This window comes from Salmo trutta, chromosome 2 (assembly GCF_901001165.1).
Source record: "Salmo trutta chromosome 2, fSalTru1.1, whole genome shotgun sequence".
In the NCBI taxonomy this organism is placed as follows: domain Eukaryota; kingdom Metazoa; phylum Chordata; class Actinopteri; order Salmoniformes; family Salmonidae; genus Salmo; species Salmo trutta.
The window spans coordinates 26,082,627-26,104,905 of NC_042958.1; the positions used below are offsets into that span (position 1 = coordinate 26,082,627).

At 45.9% G+C, this 22,279-nt stretch overlaps 1 protein-coding gene across 1 annotated transcript in view; it reads right to left on the bottom strand.

Moving 5' to 3' along the window:
- The window catches only part of mpp7a (MAGUK p55 scaffold protein 7a), a gene marked incomplete in the record, with an annotated part of 313,669 nt that overhangs the window by 180,566 nt on the left and 110,824 nt on the right, over positions 1-22,279 (bottom strand). Inside the window, 1 exon segment of the mRNA XM_029699409.1 lies at positions 3,587-3,705. Coding sequence (XP_029555269.1) covers positions 3,587-3,705 — 119 coding nt within the window.

Consider the following 22,279-nt stretch of genomic DNA (forward strand, 5'->3'; position numbering starts at 1 on the left):
AGCCCAGCCTATTAGCATCTAACTATACCAGAATGAAAGGGAAACGTGACCGACCACAAATGAAGCTGCTCAGGGCTCACGCTGAAGGCCTGCTGACAGAAAGTTGGTCTCCAACCGCCCTGCACCTGATTCAGGTGGAAATTGAACGTTGTATTATATTTCCTGTGGCTTTTTGTGGTACGAGGAACTTGGCGACAGAACAGTAGAAAGGGAGGAATTTATAGAAAGTACACTTGAGTAACTAATTTAATTTGAAGAAGAACGTCTGTTTTAGTTTGGATACGTACGCCGGGCGGTTACACAAACAGGCTTTACTTTCTGTCATGCAGCTGGGGACGTTGTCGTGTCGATGAAAAGTCTGCAAAGTGCAGGGTCTCTGGATCTGTCCCAAATGGCACCCTACGGGTCCTGATCTAAAAGTGTGCACTATATAGGGAATAGGGTGCCATTCGGGAAGTAGCACCTGTGAACTCAGCCGAAAGACTATATTAGTTTCATCTTTCATCTCTGTGACATAATCTGATTAACAGAGACGCTAGGGGCCCAATTGTCTGTCTGGAAGGGCAGGTGAGGAGAGACAGAGGAGGATGACAGGAGGAGAGTCTGGTTAGGGTCCACTGTACAGTAGGCCTGAATCTCCCTCTCTCTTACTCCCTTCCTCTCTCTCAGTCACTGACACGTGTTCTACCTCTGCTAGGGATCTCATCCTGACCAGGCATCCTGCCATCCGATGCTCCACAGTTACCCAGGTGAGGCCTGATGCTTACCATATGCCCAGGGACAGGCTGAGCTGTTTAAACTTGTCAGATTACTAGGATGTTTTCTCTGCTATTAGCCTCTTCCCTACACAGCCCTGTGTAGTCACGGGGGGAATCTGGATCTGCAGAACGGGTAGTGAGGGTGGTGTGTGTGTAGGATGGGGTAGTAGGGTTTAAAGTAATAGTGTGTCACTGACGATAGACATGAGTTCACCTGAGCAGCACCACTGTAAGGTGAGAGGGTGAGAGGGTGAGAGGGTTCTCTCCCCCCCCACAAACACACACGGGAAGGAGGAAACACATTAAAAGGCCAGCCTGTCTGTCTAGAGCTGGGTTGGATCAAACAGCCCTCCCCTCTCCCTGCAATGCTGAGGATAAGAGACACTGAAAGCTCATTCAGCTCAGCTTTCTTTGAGTCGAGAGAGAGAAAGTGGAAAAAAGAAAATCAAACCTATAAATGGTCTTGTCTTGGTGGAAGAAGAGAAATGCGCGTCTTCTATTGTTACCCTGACTTATGGGCCTGCTTCACGGCTGTGCGGGTCGGGTCATTCTTCTTTAATGAGGTATATATTACGCTACAGTAGCGATGGCGAATTAGGCCGCATTAGGCTGTAAACCTAGTGGGCATTTATAGATTGCAGCTGACGCGACCCACAGTGTGAGTGCCAGGCAGCCGGTGGCAGGAAGTCAGTGACTGGTTGGCTCAGTGTCCGGATGATGGTGGTGGAATTCACATCGCTAAGTGGTGGTGCCAATTCATCACCATGACAAAGAACATTAAACATTTCAAAAGCAACCGCCGCCAAGCCCCTCTCACACCCCTCCTTCCAATCCTAACTGTCGGCCCTCGACAATCACACAGCTTCTTAATTGGTCGGCTCTCCACTGCCCAACGTTTCATAGGGTTTTTAAGAGGGAGAGGTGGAAGGAAGGAGGACGAGGAGGAGGAGGAGTGAATGACTTCCGAGCTCTGCTTCGTTGGCTCCTCATTAGCAGACTGGCATTTCCCAAAACCCAAATTCCAGTCAATTCAGGTCCAATCTAGCACCACTTTTTTGTTGAAACTGCAGCTGGCAACAGGTAGATGAGGTTTCCTTTCTCGTCACAAACTCTTCCTGCTGGGGAACTACGGGTACTGAAAAGCCAAGCCTGCAAAATTCTAACTTTTCAACAATTTCAACAGCCTGAGAAGGTCTGTCACTGTGAACAGACAAAGGCTTTGTGAAGAGCTACTTCAGGGTTTAATTGGGAACCAGTGAGGGAACATGAACATATCCATTTGCCCACAGATGGACAGAGTTCCTTCCCCAGGAGAGATGTACAACAGGGATTAAGCCTGATCAGCCATGATCCACTGTGGTCAAACACTCGGTGAGGTCCTGAGGTCCAGCCACATGCCTGCCTAAATGTTATGGAAATGTAACCCACAATCATTACCATAATGACATCTGTGCCATTGGACATTACATTTTCTTTGGGCCGACACGATCTGGACTTTGAACATACACAGACCTACCCATCATTATCTGGTGAAAAGCCTTAGTCCAAAGCCATGCATAACAAACCGAACATGAAAGGAAACCCATTCTGTTTCCTCAGTCATGTCCCAACCTCAGGTCTTTACCCAAGCTTCTGAGCTATTCCATACATGCGTCCCAAATGACACCCTATTCCCTATTTGGTCTGGTCAAAAGTAGTGCACTATATAGGGAATAAGGTGCCACTTGGGATGCAACCATTATAATTATTCTGGAGTTCATACACGTGGCTCAGCTCGCATTGGCACAGCACAACCTGGATCCTGCACACACACACACACACACACACACGCACACACGCACACACACACACTAATAGAGAAAACGTTTATGTAGTGAGGGGAGGGAGGTAATATGAGGTGAATTTTCTCTCCCCCTCCCTTCCCTTGTCTATGACACAAAGACAGCAGCCAACAGACTGATCAGAAACTGTCTGCTACTGACCAACAATCAACATTGCCTCTGATTTAAAAGCCACATTGGTTTCCAGTAGTTCTGAACTTCTTCACCTATACACCTGTAAACGACATGTTAAAGATAAAGATACTGTCAACCCTGGCCTTTGTCCCTTGGACTAGTGGGAGGGTAAATTAATAGAGGGAGGAGTGGTGTTGCTGTAGTCTACAGACTAGACAAGGGCAGTGGAGGGGGGAGGGGGCAGACAGACAGACTACAAACGGCTGGACAGCATATGTTTCACTCATTAGCACCGTCTGCCAGAGAAATAAAGATATCAAGAGGGCTCATCTCCGGCACTATCTGTTTTAACAACCCAGCCGCCTGGTCCGGCCCAGAGAACCACTTCACATAGACACATGACCCGACACGGTTCTGCCGCGACATTAAGACAGCCTTGTACAGAAGGAATGAGAGACAGGACTGGAACGAGAGCGAGAGAGAGAGAGAGGAAAGGGGAAAGCGTGTGACAGACCGGGAGACACTGAAAAACAGACAAAAAGTAAGAGAGCTTGAAAAAAGGAAAGGAGCGAGAAAAGGAGGGAGGGAACCCTTTATGATCCTAACACTACTGTCAAACACACACAATTCTTTAAAGGATGAGGGAGGGAGGGAACCCTTTATGATCCTAACACTACTGTCAAACACACACAATTCTTTAAAGGATGAGGGAGGGAGGGAACCCTTTATGATCCTAACACTACTGTCAAACACACACAATTCTTTAAAGGATGAGGGAGGGAGGGAACCCTTTATGATCCTAACACTACTGTCAAACACACACAATTCTTTAAAGGATGAGGGAGGAAATAGGAAGAGGTAGAGTAGGTTTACCTTGACCAGCGAGTGGAGGCTCCTCTCTCCGAACATGTTGTGTAGAAAGGTGCTGTCGTCCTGGCTGTGGACATGGGGCTGGAGCTGGGAGGGCAGGGCACACAGCAACTCACACAGACCTGGAGACACACAGAGAGAACAGGAGGAAACAACACAGTCAGCGCCCATCACACACACAGAGAAACATACACTGAGTATACAAAACATTTACAACCTCTTCTCTTTCCATGACAAAGACTGACCAGCTGAAGGGGAGGAAACAGGTTAACAAAGGATTTTTAAGCTTTGAGACAACTGAGACATGGATTGCGTATGTGTGCCATTCAGAGGGTGAATGGGTAAGGCAAAAGATTGACGTGCCTTTGAACGGGGTATGATAGTAGGTGCCAGGCGCACCGGTTTGTGTCAAGAACTGCAACGCTGCAGGGTTTTTCACGCTCAACAGTTTCCCGTGTGTATCAAGAATGGTTCACCACCCAAAGGACATCCAGCCAACTTGACACAACTGTGTGAAGCATTAGAGTCAACATCGGCCAGTATCCCTGTGGACCGCTTTAGACACCTTGTAGAGTCCATGTCCCGACGAATTGAGGCTGTTCTGAGAGCAAAAGGGGGGGGGGGGGGGGGGGGGTTCCTAATGGTTGGTATACTCAGTGTGTACACACACACACACAAGTACCCTCAAAGTTACCAAGGGGGAGATGAGGGGGCAAGGAAGTTCTACAGACTAGACTCAAGGGAAGGTACCACCAACCCAGGTTAAAGTGACCGTGGGTGTTGAGCTGCACTGGTCTACTCTGGACCAGACTAAATCAGAGCAGACCAGGTCATCAGGAGGCAATAAGCCACTTCCTCACACAGCTCGGCACTTCCTGCCTTTGTCTCAGCGCTTCCTGTTGTTCCAGGAACTCCACCGTCACCAACGTCACTCAATAAATCCCACAAATAAATCAATCTTAGCTTCTGCTGAAGTCCCGGCTTTGAACTAAGCATATACATCTTTTAGAGAGAAAAATCAAGGAACATTTCTTGCCAGCAAGCAAAAGTCTGTGTCTGGATGGAAGGCCTCAGACAGTGTACAGGCTGTTTTGGTTCTGGAAAGGCCTTAGTGAGTGTGCTGGTTGGTCTAAGCGCTACAGTATTGAGTATGAATGAAAAGGCCACAGTGTAAGACCTGCTGTCCAAGGACTAAGTGGAGACGTGTTGTATTGTGACTATATTCTGGAGAATATGTTCTGGTGGGTCTAAGTAGTGTATTGGGTCTGGTCTAGTCTCACGTTGCCATACCTCCAAAATCAAGTCAATAGTTAAAAACAATGTATTTTTAGCTAGCTGTCTACAATAGGCCACTTTGTAGGTTAACTCAACTGAGATGCTAGGTAGCTAACAACTGTAGCTTTACATACTGTTTAGTTAAGTTAATTAAATTTCATCAACAAACGTTAGCTAACTTCCTATCAGCTAGCTATCTTGATGTAATCAAATGCATTTGTATATAGCAGCTATGGAAGAGGGTGAAATTACAGCTCCATCTGTCAGTAAAGGGAGAGTGTAGACTACTGGACAGGACAGGTCATTTTGTGGGAGGACATTATGACAAGATTCTCCAGTTCCAGTCCCTAAAGGGGAGAACTTTGAGGACAGAGAGATACAGCAACATAATATTCAGTGCTGTCTAATTTGAGTTTAATGAAGCATGTTTCTTCGTGATGTGTTCTGTCCCCAGATATGGAAAGCTGTGAAAACCTTTTTGCAGATGAAGACAGATGAATGTCCCAACAAACTAAGGGCATATCCTATATGCCATGGGTTATATATGTAGGCCTACCTATATTAGCAAATGGTGTATACAAAAATACAGTTAAAACATCACACACAAATGTATAAACCTATTACAATTGGAGCAGCCCAACCCTACTGGACATATGCTGGGTGTGCAGGGTTCTGTTTCAGCCCAGCAATGACACACCTGATTCAACTTCTCAAATCTAATGAGGTGATAATCTAGTGTGCTATTACTGGGCTGGAATAGAAGTCTGCTCACCCAGTAGATCAGGGATCAGTGGAGCAAGGTTGGCCACTGTTAGTATGGAGGTTGTTGTTCACCTGAAATGACGCTTGAGTAATAATAGCCTACTTGTCACTACTCAATTAGCTATTGGTGTTTAGACAAAGATACTTACATAAGAGAAAGCTTATTTGTACATTTTGAAGGGATGAAGTGAAGTGGTTAAACTATTATTTAAAAATAACTAGTGTCAATGTTGATTAATCACCTATCACAATCCTGCAATAAAGAAGGGTAGGGGTTCTGTCTCTAATGTATCTGTGTTGTGTTCTCAAATGAACATTTCATTTTTGTCTAGTTGTAAGATCTCCAATCTGTTTTATTTGATTGTCTCTCTCTTCTCTGTATATCAGCTATCTGAATCCATTTAGCAGTTTATCATATGGCATGCATCTCCAATGTAGCCATGGACCTACATTATGATAGCATTACTGGCCTTAAGGGCATCTGAAGCAGAGAATAGCTTAACTCAAACATTGTTTACATGTTGAGAACGTTCTAATTTAAATTGATACCATTAGACAACGTAAACTCAGCAAAAAAAGAAAGGTCCTCTCACTGTCAACCGAGTTTATTTTCAGCAAAATTAACATGTGTAAATATTTGTATGAACATAACAAGATTCAACAACTGAGACATAAACTGAACAAGTTCCACAGACATGTGGCTAACAGAAATGGAATAATGTGTCCCTGAACAAAGAGGGGGGGGTCAAAAAAGTAACAGTCAGTATCTGGTGTGGCCACCAGCTGCATTAAGTACTGCAGTGCATCTCCTCCTCATGGACTGCACCACATTTGCCAGTTCTTGCTGTGAGATGTTACCCCACTCTTCCACCAAGGCACCTGCAAGTTCCCGGGCAGAGGGTGAGGGCCCTAGCCCTTCCGATCCAACAGGTCCCAGATGTGCTCAATGGGATTGAGATCCGGGCTCTTCGCTGGCCATGACAGAACACTGACATTCCTGTCTTGCAGGAAATCACGCACAGAACGAGCAGTATGGCTGGTGGCATTGTCATGCTGGAGGGTCATGTCAGGATGAGCCTGCAGGAAGGGTACCACATGAGGGAGAAGGATGTCTTCCCTGTAACGCAAAGCGTTGAGATTGCTTTCAATGCCAACAAGCTCAGTCCGATGATGCTGTGACACACCGCCCCAGACCATGACGGACCCTCCACTTCCAAATCGATCCCGCTCCAGAGTACAGGCCTCAGTGTAACGCTCATTCCTTCGACGATAAACACAAATCCGACCATCACCCCTGGTGAGACAAAACCGCGACTCGTCAGTGAAGAGCACTTTTTACCAGTCCTATCTGGTCCAGCGACGGTGGGTTTGTGCCCATAGGCGACGTTGTTCCTGGTGATGTCTGGTGAGGACCTGCCTTACAACAGGCCTACAAGCCCTCAGTCCAGCCTCTCTCAGCCTATTGCGGACAGTCTGAGCACTGATGGAGGGATTGTGCGTTCCTGGTGTAAGTCGGGCAGTTGTTGTGCCATCTTGTACCTGTCCCGCAGGTGTGATGTTCAGATGTACCGATCCTGTGCAGGTGTTGTTATAAGTGGTCTGCCACTACGAGGACGATCAGCTGTCCGTCCTGTCTCCCTGTAGCGCTGTCTTAGGCGTCTCACACTACGGACATTGCAATTTATTGCCCTGGCCACATCTGCAGTCCTCATGCCTCCTTGCAGCATGCCTATGGCACGATCACGCAGATGAGCAAGGACCCTGGGAATCTTTCTTTTGGTGTTTTTCAGAGTCAATAGAAAGGCCTCTTTAGTGTCCTTAGTTTTCATAACTGTGACCTTAATTGCCTACCATCTGTAAGCTGTTAGTGTCGTAACAACCGTTCCACAGGTGCATGTTCATTAATTGTCTATGGTTCATTGAACAAGCATGGGAAACAGTGTTCACGCCCTTTACAATGAAGATCTGTGAAGTTATTTGGATTTTTACAAATTATCTTTGAAAGACAGGGTCCTGAAAAATGGCAGTTTCTTTTTTTGCTGAGTTTATATTAGGCAAACCATATACCAGATTTCCTACATGCCTTTTAAGTGCTAACCTTTGTAATTTAGGTACAGTATGAAAATAAGGAGATGACAATTAGGCTACAGGAGAGTAGCATTACGAGCAACATTTTATGAGGTTCATTTTATTTCATTTCATTCATTTTAGTGATGTTGCTAGCAAAATTATTGCAGTTCCCATAGACAATACATGGTTCCTCTATCACTGACCCTGGATAAGATAGCAACAGGGCTAACACAGCTAACCTTTAGGCTAGCTAGTAAGTTATACCAAAGTAGATAACAAGGTTGGCTGACTTTTCTCAAAACGATTTCTGGCTAGCTCATGCTAGTCTTCACAGACAAATATCACTTCTGAAAAGTCTAAATAAAACATTGATATGGTCAGCATTGTAGACCATTGCTCCCCTCTCACTGTAGCTTTAGCTCATCGTGAAGTAACAGAGAAATGCTGTGAAAACCAGCGTGCTGCAAACATGTTTAGTCCTAACTGTTGCTCCTACGGCACTATTTGGTGAGCACCTTTGGAGCTCCGACCCAACAAGGGGATTTGATTGATTTGACGTGTCACTGATTTCGCCAGGTTCCAACCCCTCTTTAGCTGATTTCTGCCATGCAACTTCTCCAGGCTTCCCGTTTCTTGTTCGAGACGAGGAAAGGTCTGGTCTAGGTCTATGGTGCATGGGGATGGTGAGCAGATCAGTGTCTGGCCCTGGTGCCGAATTAAAAGCTCCTCAGAGTCCATCTGAACCACAGACGGACTATCTGCACTGAAGTGGAAACATTCGTTCCCAAAGTGATTGATAGAAAACACTCATCCCGACTGACAGACTGAGCCAGGGAGGGCAGTGGGTGTGGATGGACGAGTTTTTCAATTTAAACTATTACACAAAATTATTTTCACCAGAGCTTGTACGTTTTATCCCAGAATTATCATTCATTACATAGAATTTGAAACTATAAACATTTAATGTTTATTGGGTGAAAAATCCAAAGTGTGATGTTTTGGCAGCCAAATATGTGTCCTCCTGCCACAACCTGAGGGACAGCCAGAGACAAGTGCAATGTAACGACAATTATATTTCCCATTTTGTTTAGTTTGGGCTTTCATACCATGTCACGTGGCTGGTAAACTTCTCCTGATTTTAATGTATTATTATTCTCATTAATATTGTTGTAGTTGCTGTTAATGGTAATCCCACTTCCACTACTACTATTATTATTGCTGGTGGTCCCACCATTTTTTTGTTAAATGTATACTTTGACAATGTAAGTACAGTTGAAGTCTGAAGTTTACATACACTTAGATTGGAGTCATTAAAACTCGTTTTTCAACACTCCACAAATTTCTTGTTAACAAACTATAGTTTTGGCAAGTCGGTTAGGACTTTGTGCATGACAAGTAATTTTTCCAACAATTGTTTACAGACAGATTATTTCACTTATAATTCACTGTATCACAATTCCAGTGCCTTTAAAGAGCTTGGAAAATTCCAGAAAAGGATGTCATGGCTTTAGAAGCTTCTGATAGGCTAATTGACCTCATTTGAGTCAATTGGAGGTGTACCTGTGGATGTATTTCAAGGCCTACCTTCAAACTCAGTGCCTCTTTGCTTGACATCATGGGAAAATCAAAAGAAATCAGCCAAGACCTCACAAAATAAATTGTACACCTCCACAAGTCTGGTTCATCCTTGGGAGCAATTTCCAAATGCCTGAAGGTACCACGTTCATCTGTACAAACAATAGTACGCAAGTATAAACACCATGGGACCACGCAGCCGTCATACCGCTCAGGAAGGAGATGCATTCTGTCTCCTAGAGATGAACGTACTTTGGTGTGAAAAGTGCAAATCAATCCCAGAACAACAGAAAATGACCTTGTGACGATGCTGGAGGAAACAGGTACAAAAGTATCTATATCCACAGTAAAATGAGTCCTATATCAACATAACCTGAAAGGCCGCTCAGCAAGGAAGAAGCCACTGCTCCAAAACTGCCATAAAAAAGCCAGACTACGGTTTGCAACTGCACATGGGGACAAAGATCGTACTTTTTGGAGAAATGTCCTCTGGTCTGATGAAACAAAAATAGAACTGTTTGGCCATAATGACCATCGTTATGTTTGGAGGAAAAAGGGGGAGGCTTGCAAGCCGAAGAACATCATCCCAACCGTGAAGCACGGGGGTGGCAGCACCATGTTGTGGGGGTGCTTTGCTGCAGGAGGGACAGGTGCACTACACAAAATAGATGGCATCATGAGGTAGGAAAATGATGTGGATATATTGAAGCAACATCTCAAAACATCAGTCAGGAAGTTAAAGCTTGGTCGCAAATGGGTCTTAGAAATGAACAATGACCCCAAGCATACTTCCAAACTTGTGTCAAAATGGCTTAAGGACAACAAAGTCAAGGTATTGGAGTGGCCATCGCAAAGCCCTGACCTCAATCCTATAGAACATTTGTGGGCAGAACTGAAAAAGCGTGTGCGAGCAAGGAGGTCTACAAACCTGACTCAGTTACACCAGCTCTGTCAGGAGGGTGGGCCAAAATTCACCCAACTTATTGTGGGAAGCTTGTGGAAGGCTACCCAAAATGTTTGACCCAAGTTAAACAATTTAAAGGCAATGCTACCAAATACTAATTGAGTGTATGTAAACTTCTGACCCACTGGGAATGTGATGAAAGAAATAAAAGCTAAAATAAATAATTTTCTCTACTATTATTCTGACATTTCACATTCTTAAAATAAAAGTGGTGATCCTAACTGACCTAATACAGGGACATTTACTAGGATTAAATATCAGGAATTGTGAAAAACTAAGTTTAAATGTATTTGGTTAAGGTGTATGTAAACTTCTGACTTCAACTGTAATTGTCAGTAAAGTCGATTGAATTGAGAGAGACACAGGAAGAGTGAGAGAGAACAAGATTAACCTGGGCCCTGACAGTAAATCTCAGTAAGACCAAAATAATGGTGTTCCAAAAAAGGTACAGTCGCCAGGACCACAAATACAAATTCCATCTAGACACCGTTGCCCTAGAGCACACAAAAAAACTATACATACCTCGGCCTAAACATCGGTGCCACAGGTAACTTCCACAAAGCTGTGAACGATCTGAGAGACAAGGCAAGAAGGGACTTCTGTGCCATCAAAAGGAACATAAAATTTGACATACCAATTAGGATCTGGCCAAAAAATACTTGAATCAGTTATAGAACCCATTATGAGGTCTGGGGTCAGCTCACCAACCAAGAATTCACAAAATGGGACAAACACCAAATTGAACAGACCCCACAGAGCCCCAGGACAACACAATAATTAGACCCAACCAAATCATGAGAAAACAAAAAAGATTATTACTTAAAATGTTGGAAAGAATTAACAAAAAAAAGAGCAAACAAACGCTATTTGGCATTAAACATTGAATACACAGTGGCTGAATACCTGACCACTGTGACTGACCCAAAATGAAGGAAAGCTTTGACTATGTACAGACTTGCTATTGAGAGACCGCCGTAGGCAGACCTAGCTCTCAAGAGAAGACAGGCTATGTGCACACGGCCCACAAAATGAGGTGGAAACTGAGCTGCACTTCCTCACCTCCTACCAAATGTATGACCATATTAGAGACACATATTCCCTTCAGATTACACAGACCCACAAAGAATTTGAAAACAAATACAATTTTGATTAAATCCCATATCTATTGGGTGAAATACCTCAGTGTGCCATCACAGCAGCAACATCTGTGATCTGTTGCCACAAGAAAAGGGCAACTAGAGAAGTACAAACACCATTGTAAATACAACCCATAATTCTTTATATAAAAAAAAATATTTAACCTTTATTTAACTAGGACAGTCAGTTAAGAACAAATTCTTATTTTAAAATGACGGCCTACCCTGGCCAAACCCTCCCCTAACCCAGACGATGATGTGCCCATTACGCGTCACCCTATGGGACTCCCGATCACGGCCGGTTGTGATACAGCCCGGAATCGAAGCAGGGCCTGTAGTGACGCCTCTAGCACTGAGATGTAGTGCCTTAGACCGCTGCGCCACTTGTGAGCATAAATTTATATTTATTTTCCCTTTTGTACCTTAACTATTTGCACATGGTTACAATACTGTTCATTTTTTTGTGTTATTTCACTCTTTTTAATGATCCATTTCACTTGCTTTGGCAATGTAAACATATGTTTCCCATACCAATAAAGCCACTAAAATTGAAATTGAATTGAATTGAGAGAGAGAGATAAAAGGAGAAAATAAACAAAAGGACCACAAAGCTGGTTGAAAGTGGGGCTGGAGCCGAGCAGGGCAGGGCTGGACTGTTGGTTGGACAGTGAGCCAGTGAGAGATCCAGCCGACTGGACGGCCCTGCACAGAGCTGTGATATCGGACACTCCAGCCAGAGAGAGAGGGAGGAAGAGGTAGAAAGTAGAGAGAGAGTGAGGGAGAGAGAGAAATAGAGAGGAAGCAAACCAGGCCAAGCTTGCACCCACCATCACCACCACCAAAGGGCGGGCCGCATGCTTGTTTTCTCCGAGCTTTGCTTGGCTTGGCTCAATCTGGCTCCTCTCAGGTCTCTATGTGGTTGGACTAACAGGCCGGGCCTGGCAGGGTGGACTGTCAATGCAAGACTGACCGGACTGGCCTGGCCGCTGGGTTCTGTTGTGTTGTGGAAACAGTAGTGGGTTGCGTCTCAAATTACACCCTATTCCCAATATAGTACACTACTTTTGACTAGAGCCCTATAGGTTGGAGTGGTTGAGTCCAGAGGTCCAGCCTAGGGCAAGGCAAGGGAGGGGAGCAGAATGCTGAGAGCCAGCACAGAGAGCACTGCCTGAGGGCATATAAATCCATACAGTAGTGGCCTAGGCTATAGGTCCAACCTGGGCCAGAGAGGGATCAGGCCATAGAAATAGAATGACTAGAACAGACATTCCCATTCAATTAAATTGCCGTCTGTGGCCTGAAGGCCTTTAACCTCTTCTAGTTACTCTATTTCTATGGCTGAACTAAGGCCTCCACGGGGTTTACAGTAAGGGGAAATGACTGCCTAACGATGCCAAAGACCAGCAAGCCCAGCTTCCCCTCTCACGCCTACACCTCCACAGCGGTCGGGAGAAAATAACAGTGTTTTCAGATTCAGAACCTTTTTTATAAAAAAATTGACAAAGAAATGAATTAAACATGATCCTCATTGGATTCATAGTCACAGAAGGGCCAGTGGCCTTGGGTTGGGTCTGGCGCAGAACTCTAGGCTGAGTCCCAGATAGCACTCCATACCCTATATAGTGCACTACTTTGACCAGAGCTCTATGAAAAGTAGTGCAGTATATAGGGAATAAGGTACAATTTTGGCCACATCCATGGTAATTACAGAGGCTTTATACAACACGGTCTGTAGGGAGTGAGAGTTCATTCAGCCCCACGGAGTTATACCCTGACCTCTCTGGTGCTCAACCCCCCCCCCCCCCCCCCAAGTCACCGCGCCAGGACATGACAACTGGCTGGATCCACTGGAAGAAGGATTTATCAGTCAGACCATTCTGCTTAAGTTTTTAAGAATAGCAGTAAAAAAATAAAAAATAACACTCAAACCCTGAATAGCTGCATATACTCTGGGGGAACAGAGGAGGGGGAGCGAGGGAAGACGGAAGAGAGAGAGGGGGGGATGAATATGTACTTGTACCTCTGAAACAAATAAAGGAAATGAACGTTAGAGTCCAGCTTGGTTTCCCACCTCTCCCCCTCCTTTCCTCTCCCCCTCCTTCCCTCTCCTTCCCTCTCCTCTCATCTTGCAGGTGCTGAATGACTTATTAATCTCAATCGTATATCTAGCAGGGATTTATCGAGAGAAAAATGCTCTCTCACTCGCTCTCCTTTCTAGAGAAAAACACATGATAACACTTGGGACCTCTTCGGGGGTTAGTATTTCAAACATGGCTCTACTGTGAAACATGTTTAAAGCCTGTCTGCTGTGAAAAAGAAGGGCAGAGGAAAAGGTGGGGAAGAGACAGAGACAGAGAGAGACGAGAGAGACAGAGAGAGACAAGAGAGACAGAGAGAGACAAGAGAGAGACAGAGACAGAGAGAGAGACAGAGAGAGAGAGAGAGAGAGAGAGACAGAGAGAGACAGAAAGAGAGAGAGAGAGAGAGAGAAAGAGAGAGAGAAAGAGAGAGAGAGACAGAGAGAGAGACAGAGAGAGAGACAGAGAGAGAGAGAGACAGAGAGAGAGACAGAAAGAGAGAGAGAGACAGAGAGAGAGACAGAAAGAGAGACAGAGAGACAGAGACAGAGAGACAGAGAAAGAGAGAGAAAGAGAGACAGAAAGAGAGACAGAGAGAGAGAGAGAAAGAGAGAGAGACAGAGAGAGAAAGAGAGAGAGACAGAGAGAGACAGAGAGAGACAGAGAGAGAGAGAGACAGAGAGAGAGAGAGAGAGAGAGAGAGAGCTGGTGCACAATACCTAAGGAAGTCTCAAGGTTTTGCTCGGCTGAGGTAGAGTATCTCATGATAAGCTGCAGACCACACTATCTACCTAGAGTTTTCATCTGTATTTTTCGTAGCGGTCTACATACCACCACAGACTGACGCTGGCACTAAAACTGCACTCAATGAGCTATATTCCGTCATAAGCAAACAGGAAAACGCTCACCCAGAGGCGGCGCTCCTAGTGGCCGGGGACTTTAATGCAGGGAAACGTAAATCAGTTTAACCAAATTTCTATCAGCATGTTAAATGTGCTGGAGGTGAAAAAATGTCTAAACCACCTTTACTCCACACACAGAGATGCGTACAAAGCTCTCCATTTGGCAAATCTGACCATAACTCTATCCTCCAGATTCCTGCTTACAAGCAAAAATGAAAGCAGGAAGCACCAATGACTAGATCAATAAAAAAAGTGGTCAGATGAAGCAGATGCTACACTACAGGACTGTTTTGCTAGAACAGACTGGAATATGTTCTGGGATTCTTCCGATGGCATTGAAGAGTACACCACATCAGTCACTGGCTTTATCATTAAGTGCGTCGAGGACGTCGTCCCCACAGTGACTGTACGTACATACCCCAACCAGAAGCCATGAATTACAGGCAACATCCGCACTGAGCTAAAGGGTAGAGCTGCCGCTTTCAAGGAGCGGGACTCTAACCCGGAAGCTTATAAGAAATCCCGCTATGCACTCCGACGAACCATCAAACAGGCAAAGCGTCAATACAGGACTAAGATTAAATCGTACTACACCGGCTCCGACACTCGTCGGATGTGGCAGAGCTTGCAAACTATTACAGACAACAAAAAGGGAAGCACAGCCGAGAGCTGCCCAGTGACACAAGCCTATCAGACGAGCTAAATAACTTCTATGCTAGCTTCGAGGCAAATAACACTAAAACATGCATGAAATGATCAGCTGTTCCGGACGACTGTATGATCCCGTTCTCTGCAGACGATGTGAGTAAGACCCTTAAACAGGTCAACATTCACAAAGCCGCAGGGCCAGACGGATTACCAGGATGTGTACTCAGAGCATGCGCTGACCAACTGGCAAGTGTCTTCAGTGACATTTTCAAACTGTCCTTGACTGAGTCTGTAATACCAACATGTTTCAAGCAGACCACCATAGTCCCTGTGCCCAAGAACACTAAGGTAACCTGCCTAAATGACTACCGACCCGTAGCACTCACATCTGTAGCTATGAAGTGCTTTGAAAGGCTGGTCATGGCTCACATCAATGCCATTATCCCAGAAACCCTAGACCCACTCAAATCTGCATATCACACCAACAGATCCACAGATGATGCAATCCCTATTGCACTCTACACGACCCTTTCCCACCTGGACAAAAGGAACACACATATGAGAATACTATTCATTGACTACAGCTCAGTGTTCAACACCATAGTGCCCTCAAAGATCATCACTAAGCTAAGGACCCTGGGACTAAACACCTCCCTCTGCAACTGGATCCTGGACTTCCTGACACCTACCCTTACCACCGGAGGGGGGGCCAACAACAAATCCGCCACGCTGATCCTCAACACGGGGGCCCCTCAGGGGTATGTGCTCAGTCCCCTCCTGTACTCCCTGTTCACTCATGACTGCACGGCCAGGCACGACTCCAACACCATCATTAAGTTTGCTGATGACAACAGTGGTAGGCCTGATCACCGACAACGATGAGACTGCCTATAGGGAGGAGGTCAGAGACCTGGCAGTGTGGTGCCAGGAAAACAACCTCTCCCTCAACATGATCAAGACAAAGGAGATGATTGTGGACTACAGGAAAAGGAGGACCGAGCATGCCACCATTCTCATCGACAGGGCTGTAGTGGAGCAGGTTGAGAGCTTCAAGTTCCTTGGCGTCCACATCACCAATAAACCATCATGGTCCAAACACACTAAGACAGTTGTGAAGAGGGCACGACAAAACCTATTCCCCCTTAGGAGACTAAAAAGATTTGGCATGGGCCCTCAGATCCTCAAAAGGTTTTACAGCTGCACCAGAGAGCATCCTGACTGGTATGGCAACTGCTCAGCCTCTGATCACAAGGTACAACAGAGGGTAGTGCGTACTGCCCAGTACATCACTGGGGCCAAGCTTCCTGCCATCCAGGACCTCTATACTAGGAGGTGTCAGAGGAAGGCCCTAAAAATTGTCAAAGACTTCAGTCACCCTAGTCATAGACTGTTCTCTCTGCTACCGCACGACAAGCGGTACCGGAGCGCCAAGTCTAGGTCCAAGAGGCTTCTAAACAGATTCTAAACAGCTTCTAAAAACATACAACATTATAAATCCATGTACACAAACAACAAATGTACAGTTAAAATTGGCAAAAAACACACATTTCATTCCACAGGGCCGTGGGGTGAGAAAGGGATGCAGCTTGAGCCCCACCCTCTTCAACATTTTTACCACCATTCAAAAGTTTGGGGTCACTTAGAAATGTCTTTGTTTTTGAAAGAAAAGCAATTTTGTTGTCCATTAAAATAACATCAAACTGATCAGAAATAGTTTATCATTTTAAAAAGCCAATTGATCATTAGAAAACCATTTTGCAATTATGTTAGCACAGCTGAAAACCGTTGTCATGATTAAAGAAGCAATAAAACCGGTCTTCTTTAGACTAGTTGAGTATCTGGAGCATCAGCATTTGTGGGTTCGATTATAGGCTCAAAATGGACAGAAACAAAGAACTTTATCTGAAACTCGTGTCATGACGTTGGCCTGTGGGTAAGGTTTATGACCCCCCCCCATAAATACCTTTCTCCCTTCCCCTCTCTGACCCTACTGAAGGACTTGAATAGATATAGAGAGTCTGGGAACATCAAACAAATGTGGAAAGGAACCAAATTTTGGTAATAAAACCAGTTGGAAATATGCTTTGGAACGTAATGAGTATGGATGTCAGTTCGTTGTTATCTGAGACATTATGATTGATGACAGGACGACATAAACTGTACCTGAGAAAGTATACACCCTCTAGTTATCAGAGTAACATGGAATTGTTATGCAATTGAAATGTTTGATATTGAAATTGTTTGTTAGGAGATGAAAAGTAATTTTAGCTTCCAAATGAGAGATTTGGGTTTTCATAAGGAAAGTGCCCTGCTTGATCAGTGGCCCACCCCTGTGAAGAGGAGGGGTTATAAACGATGAAACACATCCTTCCCCCCTCTCCACTATATAAGCCTTTGACGAAAAGATAACCATGTTGTTCCAGTACGTAAGGTCTGCAGCCTCTACGTTAGAAGGACACACATGTCAAGAACAGAACTAAGCCAACCTCGGCGTGAGTTTTGGTTGTGAATGGTATGAACTTTGAGCTTATTCACTACAGAAGTGATACTTCCTAGCCGTTGAGTTAGCAGCGGCCGCTGTAGACGTGGGCTAGGAAAGGACGGACGACGGATCCAGTCTAACAAACAGACGAAGATACCACCACATATCCAATTTACCACCAGAGACATTCTCCCAAGGACAGGAAGATCTGTTGGCCAACCCGGCCAGCATCTACGACCAATCTACCGAAGCGCAGCTCAGAGTAAATATTTATTGCATTTTCCCTTTCCAAATGGGCGGTAATTTAGAATGCATAAGATAATGTATTTACGATAGCATAGCTGCTGTTTCTTCGTTCCTAAGTCTACCCGCTCTTTCATTCAAGCCCAACCCCCTTTCCTTTGTGTAACCAGCCATGATACAGGTTCCGTCCACCAGGACGTTTTCTGTATGACATCATTGGTATTCTGTGTATATGTAATTCTGTGTGATTAGTTTAGGTATTTAGTAAATAAATAATTAAACCCAATTTTGTATTGCTGATTCAACTTGTTAGCCAGGGTTCGTGAAGATAACCAAGAATTTACAACTTTCATTATGAGACTGAAAATAAGATAAGGGTTAATATTGACTGCTATCGATGTAAAATATTACTAAGTATTTTAAGAGTTTATTCGGAAGATAACGGCTCTATAAACGTTCTTCCGTGGTGCCCCGACTTTCTAGTTAATTACATTTACATGATTAGCTTAATCAGGTAATATTAATTAGAGAAAGAATTTTATAGGTTAGCATGTCATATCACTTAATCCGGCATAGCCAAAGACACGACACTCGTCAGTCTATTCTTGTTCTGGAAAATGAAGGCTACTGAAAAATGAAGGCTGCTGAAAAATGAAGGCTACTGAAGATCTCGTACAACGCTGTGTACTACTCCCTTCACAGAACAGCGCAAACTGGCTCTAACCAGAATGGGAAGCCACAGTGCACAGGAGTGGGAAGCCACAGGGAAACCAAAGTGCACAACTGAGCAAGAGGACAAGTACATTAGAGCGTCTAGTTTGAGAAACAGACGCCTTACAAGTCCTCAACTGGCAGCTTCATTAAATAGTACCCGCAAAACACCAGTCTCAACGTCAACAGTGAAGAGGCGACTCCGAGATGCCTCTGTCCAGTGTCTGTGTTATTCTGCCCATCTTAATCTTTCCTTTTTATTGGCCATTCTGAGATATGGCTATTTCTTTGCAACTCTGCCTAGAAGGCCAGCATCCCGGAGTCGCCTCTTCACTGTTGACGTTGAGCCTGGTGTTTTGCGGGTACTATTTTATTGGGTGAAATACCACAGTGTAGCATCACAGCAGGAAGATTTGTGACCTGTTGCCACAAGAAAAGGGCAACCAGTGAAGAACAAACGCCATTGTAAATACAACCTATATTTATGTTTCTTTATTTTCCCTTTTGTATTTTAAACTATTTGCACATCATTATAACACTGTTTATATACATAATATGACATTTGAAATGTCTCTATTCCTTTGGAACTTTTGTGTGTAATGTTTACTGTTCATTTTATATTGTTTATTTCACTTCTGTTTATTATCAATTTCACTTGCTTTGACAATGTATACATATGTTTCCCATGCCAATAAAGCCCTTTGAATTCAATTGAATTGAGTGACAGAAGTCAACACTATTGAGCTTTTAGCAGCCTGTTGAGCTTTAAGCAGCCTGTTGAGCTTTTCAGGTGGCATTGGGACACCTGGCTCTGTCTCAACACTTTTCCTGGACAATTCTTTACAGAAAACCAGTTGTAATGGCTCAGGACAGAACATGCAGCCAGTGGTGCTCCATTTGTGGCCACCTTTTCTAACAGCCTTTGTATTACACTGCTTAGTCTACATGAAGTGCTGTTCTGTAGGGACTACGCAGTCTGCTCTGTGGGGACTACGCCGGGTGCTCTGTGGGGACTACGCAGTCTGCTCTGTGGGGAATACGCAGTCTGCTCTGTGGGGACTACGCAGTCTGCTCTGTGGGGACTACGCAGTCTGCTCTGTGGGGACCACGCAGTCTGCTCTGTGGGGACCACGCAGTCTGCTCTGTGGGGACCACGCAGTCTGCTCTGTGGGGACCACGCAGTCTGCTCTGTGGGGACCACGCAGTCTGCTCTGTAGTTCTGTAGGGACTACGCAGTCTGTTCTGTGGGGACTACGCAGTCTGCTCTGTGAGGACTACGCAGTCTGCTCTGTGGGGACTACGCAGTCTGTTCTGTGGGGACTACGCAGTCTGTTCTGTGGGGACTACGCAGTCTGTTCTGTGGGGACTACGCAGTCTGCTCTGTGGGGACTACGCAGTCTGCTCTGTGGGGACTACGCAGTCTGCTCTGTGGGGACTACGCAGTCTGCTCTGTGGGGACTACGCAGTCTGCTCTGTGGGGACTACGCCGGGTGCTCTGTGGGGACTACGCAGTCTGCTCTGTGGGGACTACGCAGTCTGCTCTGTGGGGACCACGCAGTCTGCTCTGTGGGGACCACGCAGTCTGCTCTGTGGGGACCACGCAGTCTGCTCTGTAGTTCTGTAGGGACTACGCAGTCTGTTCTGTAGGGACTACGCAGTCTGTTCTGTAGGGACTACGCAGTCTGTTCTGTAGGGACTACGCATTCTGTTCTGTGGGGACTACGCAGTCTGCTCTGTGGGGACTACGCAGTCTGCTCTGTGGGGACTACGCAGGGTGCTCTTTGGGGACTCTACAGTCTGCTCTGTGGGGACTACGCAGTCTGCTCTTTGGGGACTACGCAGTCTGTTCTGTGGGGACTACGCAGGGTGCTCTTTGGGGACTACGCCGTCTGCTCTGTGGGGACTACGCATTCTGCTCTGTGGGGACTACGCAGGGTGCACTGTGGGGACTGCGCAGTCTGCTCTGTGGGGACTACGCAGTCTGCTCTGTGGGGACTACGCAGTCTGCTCTGTGGGGACTACGCATTCTGCTCTGTGGGGACTACGCAGGGTGCACTGTGGGGACTACGCAGTCTGCTCTGTGGGGACTACGCAGTCTGCTCTGTGGGGACTACGCAGGGTGCTCTTTGGGGACTACGCCGTTTGCTCTGTGGGGACTACGCATTCTGCTCTGTGGGGACTACGCAGGGTGCACTGTGGGGACTGCGCAGTCTGCTCTGTGGGGACTACGCATTCTGCTCTGTGGGGACTACGCAGTCTGCTCTGTGGGGACTACGCAGTCTGCTCTGTGGGGACTATGCAGTCTGCTCTGTGGGGACTACGCAGTCTGCTCTGTAGTTCTGTAGGGACTACGCAGTCTGTTCTGTAGGGACTACGCCGTCTGTTCTGTAGGGACTACGCCGTCTGCTCTGTAGGGACTACGCAGTCTGCTCTGTAGGGACTACGCAGTCTGCTCTGTAGGGACTACGCAGTCTGCTCTGTAGGGACTACACAGTCTGCTCTGTAGGGACTACGCAGTCTGTTCTGTAGGGACTACGCAGTCTGTTCTGTAGGGACTACGCATTCTGTTCTGTAGGGACTACGCAGTCTGTTCTGTAGGGACTACGCAGTCTGTTCTGTAGGGACTACGCAGTCTGTTCTGTAGGGACTACGCAGTCTGCTCTGTAGGGACTACGCAGTCTGTTCTGTAGGGACTACGCAGTCTGCTCTGTAGGGACTACGCAGTCTGCTCAGTAAGCGGAGGTGGCAGGTCGTTGGGGCCTGGTTGCTTGTCCGTCTGTGGCTGCTGTGTTTTGTCTGAGCATGTGGAGCCACTGGACCACGCTGGGCCAGAGGGCAGACATTCATCTCTATCTGGGGAATCAGGGAGAGAGTTCTGGAAAGACCAGTACTGAACCCCATGCTCCCTCCACAGCTCCCTCAGTCTCACATCCAGGCATCCAACACCATCAGCTGGCAAGGGTCAGGCCAGACTGGGCTACTTGTCCTCCACAGTCCACACACCAGCTCTCTTTTTCTCTCTCTCTGGCTCTCCATATCTCTAAATTACTGTGGGAGGGGGTCGGTTTATAAACAATAAAACCTCTCAGACTGGGACTAGTATCTCAAATCTCTTTGTTTCCTCCAGTTTTGGCCGAGCAGCAGAAGAACACAAATCTGAGGCGTTCTGCAGTGTAAAACCCAGAGAATCGGGTTTGGCTGCCCGTAGACGAGACCTCAGAATGTGTGCATTGAATTATATTCATTAGAGGAATTATTTTGTGCGTTCTAAGCCTCGCGCTGAACGCCCTTTGAAGTCTATAGGTGTGTGACCGATAGGAAGGATGGATGACGGGATGGGTGAAAGCGGCTTACGACGTGGTAGTCAATGGCACGTTAGAAAATAAATGAAAACTTTTTGAAAAAGCTTGGCTCGGATTGGCCAGATTCCGACGGGTAGCTTTGATAAGTAACTTCAACCTGGAACCAGCAAAGCGGGAATGATCTTAAAGGAACCACTCTTTGTAGTTCCTTGCAGATCCAGGGGATGACAAGCATCCGCAATTCTGCCTATGGTATTAGTGAAACGGTCCATATATGATTGGAGCGGTTGACGGTTGATTGCACCTGGACTTAGCCATGAAGAACAGTGAGTCATTTCTCCTATCCGGACTGAGCTCCGCTAACTAACATCTTGCAAACTGAGAGAACTAGCGAGGGTTATTTGAGATGATGACATTGAAATATCATTGTGGATCATAATGGAAGGATCAGGCTGTGGCCTTTCATGTGGAGGAGTGGTCAGGGGGCCTGACGTTCAGTAATAGAGGTCTGTGGGTCAGGTCTTATTGCCAAGTTTCTCTTTCTCTCT